At 45.4% G+C, this 5,011-nt stretch overlaps 1 protein-coding gene across 1 annotated transcript; it reads right to left on the reverse strand.

Annotated features, from left to right (window-relative positions):
• Positions 1-1,857: 1,857 nt before the first annotated feature.
• On the reverse strand, positions 1,858-4,404 carry LOC119887573 (dynein heavy chain 17, axonemal-like; the record flags this gene model as incomplete). Its single annotated transcript, XM_038698309.1, is given in 2 exon segments — positions 1,858-2,093; positions 3,074-4,404. Coding segments are annotated over 2 exon segments (581 nt in total), but the record flags the coding sequence as incomplete, so codon positions are not given.
• Between the last annotated feature and the right edge of the window lie 607 nt (positions 4,405-5,011).

Below are 5,011 nucleotides of genomic sequence, written 5' to 3' on the forward strand. Positions count from 1 at the left end.
CTGGTACTGGTATCTCTTTCAGGGTACTGGTATCTCTTTTAGGATACTGGTACTGGTATCTCTTTCAGGGTACTGGTACTGGTATCTCTTTCAGGTTAGTGGTATCTCTTTCAGGATACTGGTACTGGTATCACTTTCAGGGTACTGGTATCTCTTTCAGGTACTGGTGTCACTTTCGGGGGAACTGTTAAGGGTACTAGTAACACTAACTGTACTGGTGCTGGTATCTCTTTCAGTTACTGGTGTCACTTTCGGGGGAACTGTTAAGGGTACTAGTATCACTAACTGTACTGGTACTGGTATATCTTTCAGGGTACTGGTATCTCTTTCAGGATACTGGTACTGGTATCTCTTTCAGGGTGCTGGTATCTCTTTCAGGATACTGGTACTGGTATCTCTTTCAGGTACTGTATCACTTTCAGGGTACTGGTACTGGTATCTCTTTCAGGGTAGTGGTATCTCTTTCAGGATACTGGTACTGGTATCACTTTCAGGGTACTGGTATCTCTTTCAGGTACTGGTGTCACTTTCGGGGGAACTGTTAAGGGTACTAGTATCACTAACTGTACTGGTGCTGGTATCTCTTTCAGTTACTGGTGTCACTTTAAGCGTACTGGTGTCACTTTAAGCGTACTGGTATCACTTTCAGGTACTGGTATCACTTTAAGGGTACTGGTATCTCTTTAAGGGTACTGGTATCTCTTTAAGGGTACTGGTATCACTTTAAGGGTACTGGTGCTGGTATCTCTTTCAGGTACTGGTACTGGTATCTCTTTCAGGTACTGGTATCACTTTAAGGGTACTGGTATCTCTTTCAGTTACTGGTACTGGTATCACTTTCAGGTACTGGTACTAGTATCTCTTTCAGGTACTGGTATCACTTTAAGGGTACTGGTATCTCTTTCAGTTACTGGTACTGGTATCACTTTCAGGTACTGGTATCACTTTCAGGTACTGGTATCTCTTTCAGTTACTGGTACTGGTATCACTTTAAGGGTACTGGTACTAGTATCTCTTTCAGGTACTGGTATCACTTTAAGGGTACTGGTATCTCTTTCAGGTACCGTATCACTGGTACTGGTACTGGTATCACTTTCAGGGTACTGGTATCTCTTTCAGGATACTGGTATCTCTTTCAGTTACTGGTACTGGTATCTCTTTCAGGATACTGGTACTGGTATCTCTTTCAGGGTACTGGTACTGGTATATCTTTCAGGGTACTGTATCACTTTCAGGGTACTGGTACTGGTATCTCTTTCAGGGTAGTGGTATCTCTTTCAGGATACTGGTACTGGTATCACTTTCAGGGTACTGGTATCTCTTTCAGGTACTGGTGTCACTTTCGGGGGAACTGTTAAGGGTACTAGTATCACTAACTGTACTGGTGCTGGTATCTCTTTCAGTTACTGGTATCTCTTTAAGGGTACTGGTATCACTTACAGGGTACTGGTGCTGGTATTTCTTTCAGTTACTGGTACTGGTATGTCTTTCAGGTACTGGTACTGGTATTTCTTTCAGTTACTGGTACTGGTATCTCTTTCAGTTACTGGTACTGGTATCTCTTTCAGGTACTGGTATCACTTTCAGGTACTGGTACTGGTATCTCTTTCAGTTACTGGTACTGTTATCTCTTTCAGGTACTGGTATCACTTTAAGGGTACTGGTATCACTTTCAGTTACTGGTACTGGTATCACTTTCAGGTACTGGTACTGTTATCTCTTTCAGGTACTGGTATCACTTTAAGGGTACTGGTATCTCTTTCAGTTACTGGTGTGGTAAATCATGTAGTGTGTGATGCGTTTACAGGTCAGGCTGGAACAAAGAAATCACATAAGCTGCGGGTGTGTCTGTCCTACCGCCCCTCACGGTCGTCGTGGACATTGTCTTCATGTAGGGCGTCGTCATGGATATCGTCGTGGAAATTGTGGTAACGGAGGGCGTCGGGATACGGTAGGAAGGTCCGCCCCTCTATCTGAGCCTTCATCACCAGCGCCTCGTTCTTCTGTTTCTCCAGGAACCTCAGCGCCTCCTCGGCCACGCCCGCCGCCCAGCTGCTGCTCACCTCCGGGTTGCTAAGCAATGGGCAGGTCACCTGAGGAGGGAGAGACGACCTCCAGCTGTTAGTCACAGCCTAGACGTCCTGCAGGTGGAGCTTATCTGACTTAGTCTTCATATTATCGTTAGCCTGACTTACCAAGCTCTGTTGTAACCATTAGTCTTTATTCTAGCTAGTCTAACCTAAATTAGCATTAGCATGTAAGCTTTAACTTACTTTACCTTAATTAGCCTTAAGTTATCCTAACTTAGTTTTTTACTTTAGCCCACAGACTGTATGACAAAAGTGGGCGGAGCCATCGTGACGTCCCCCGTTAGTTTGTAGTAGTAGTCTTGGTTTCTTGGAACCAGACGTAACCATATTTGGACGAGATGGTGGAGCTAGCTAGCTTCAATCAGGATACGAGTCGCCTCTGTCCTGATTGACAGGTCGCCATGGTAGCGTCTTGTCAATCAGCTTGTAGCCCCGCCCTAAAGCCTCCCCTTCTTCCTGGTCTCTGTTCCTCTAAATGGGACCATAATTTACTAAATGAACATCATGCTGTGTTGAAGAAGACTTGAAACTAGCGACTGAGACCATAAACTCATCAGGAAAGTGTTTACTGAGGGAATAAATCAGCTGACAAGTAGAAACATTTTCTTTCTGCAGCCGCTGGAGTCGCCCCCTGCTGGTTGCTGGAGAGGACGCAGGTTTAAGTCGCCCCCTGCTGGCCGCTAGAGAGGACGCAGGTTTAAGTCGCCCCCTGCTGGCCGCTAGAGAGGACGCAGGTTTAAGTCGCCCCCTGCTGGCCGCTAGAGAGGACGCAGGTTTAAGGCTCTTCCCGCTTCCCGCGGAGGTTCCCGCTTGCTTTATCCTTTTTATTTACAGTGTACTTATGAAACCTACCACATTACAGTTAGACTTAACTTATTGTAACTTAAGTTAGCTTAACTTGGTCTCGCTTAACTTACTTAGCCTGTTTCTGTTAGCCTTAACTTGAAACTTAGCTTAAGTTAGCTCGCAGTCAGCCGCCTTACCTCCTCAGAGACCGAGATGATGAAGCTCATGGCGTCCTCTCCCTGGACTTCTTCAATCATTAAACTCTTCCTGGCGTTTTCTTTACTGATGACCTCGCGGCCCGTCTTGGAGACACAGATAACTTTGGTTTGGACATTTTTGGGGAAGTCGAGGCTGACGGAGAGTCCAGAGTCTGGACCCCGACAGATGAACAGGTGAGTGCAGTCCTGGGTGTTGAAGAAAGTGCTGAAGGTCACCTGGTTCTCCTCCTCAGAGACGAACTCCCGCCATGTTTCAGGGTCCAACCTCAAAGCTTTGACAGCGAAGCCCCGGACAGGCTCCAACCGCTCGTCTTTACCGTCCATCTGTCCGTTGTAACGTTAAACCGTCTTCTTTCTGTCTCGAGTTTCTTAAAGTATGAAATTACTTAATTTAAAACAACTATATTAACCAATCTGTCGGGGGGAAACCAGTTAAAACCGTAGACTGTATGGTTAAAACTTAATCTGACGGTTGCTGTTGTTTTTCACTAATAACGGTCAATTCAGTCACACGCGCGTGCTGCCTTCATCACGCCGTAAATACGAGATTTGAATGCATAAAAACTTCGTAAGTTTGTAAATAAAGAGATCGAACTGTGGCGATTTCTTTACATTTAATTCATAATGTGGCAGCTCGTTTTAACTCGTAGTAACCAAATCTTATTTGGGTAATTTATTTGACCAGATTCACTGTCGAAAAATGACAGATTCAAACATAAAGAACCTATGAAATGAACATTATTCACCACCACATCCACACAAATATCGCTTTAACCACGTGGAGTGTTTTAATTCAGATCGTCCCCTCAAACGTATGAAACCTGTTTATAATGTAAACACACATTAAATAAATAAATTATCTGCCGGACAGCCTCACCAACATAAGAAAGCAGTACATCCGATTTCAGTGGCAGTCCGTAAAGGCAGCATGGCGGGGTTAACTTTTTTCAGATTTTTTTCTTTATGAAAATACATAAATGTATAAAATACTTTCCCCATATTCAACTAATACAGCTGTAGCGTCAGTTTTATATTTGATTACATTACTTTATTTAGATTTTAGTAAAAAAAAGAGTTTGTAATATATTATAAATTTATTCCCAGTATTTTAAATAAAACACAATTGTTCTGTTCTTTGTCAGATTCTACTGTTCACTGAATCACTTCAGTCTTCTTGATCACTATTTCCTGTCACTGATATCAGGCCGCTGCACGCCAGCCCAGAAGGTGGCGGTCAGTCTGCCACCCGCCGAACACCAGAAGAAGAACAACAACGCGCTGTGATTGGTCGCTGGGTCGTATAAAGAGGAGTGGCGCTGGGCGCGGGAAGCTGTCCGCTGATGTGACGTAGCTGCTGCTGATCAAAGGCTCGTTTCCAGGCAACAGGCCGGCGTGTGCGCCATTAGCTAACTTAGCAGCAGCGGCTAACGTGAGTTCCAGGCTCCTCTGTGGACTGAGACCCGGACAAACCGGCCCTGATGGATCCGCTGAAGGTGAGCTGGAGTCCAAACTCCGTCTATCAAGCAGACAGGACTGAAAACAGCGCCCGTGTGGCGGGAATGTCTAGAAAGATGGCGGCCAACCTGGCTGACGCTGCGTTAGGCAGCTCGCTGCTAACGTGTCTGCTGCTCCGGTTTCTAAAGTTCTGTTTCTAAAGTGGACTTTAACGTTTATACGCTGCTCCCTGTCGGAGATGTGTCTTCACTTCCGGCCACGTGCTCCCGTAGTTTCCTTTGTCTTTAACGTGAACATGAACTCGGTGCTAGTGAAAATGTTCACAACGTTACTGAAACCTCTTCCCTCCCGCCGCCTGAGTTCGGCCAGTAGTTGAGTTTGTGCTGCTGGTGCTGAACCCGTCTCAGGTGAACACGTGGTCCAGGTGTGAGACTCTGTGACGTCACCTATCTGATTTAGAGT

This window comes from Micropterus salmoides, unplaced genomic scaffold (assembly GCF_014851395.1).
Source record: "Micropterus salmoides isolate LMB-PRFRI ecotype aquatic unplaced genomic scaffold, ASM1485139v1 Ms_hic_scaffold_4219, whole genome shotgun sequence".
NCBI lineage: Eukaryota > Metazoa > Chordata > Actinopteri > Centrarchiformes > Centrarchidae > Micropterus > Micropterus salmoides.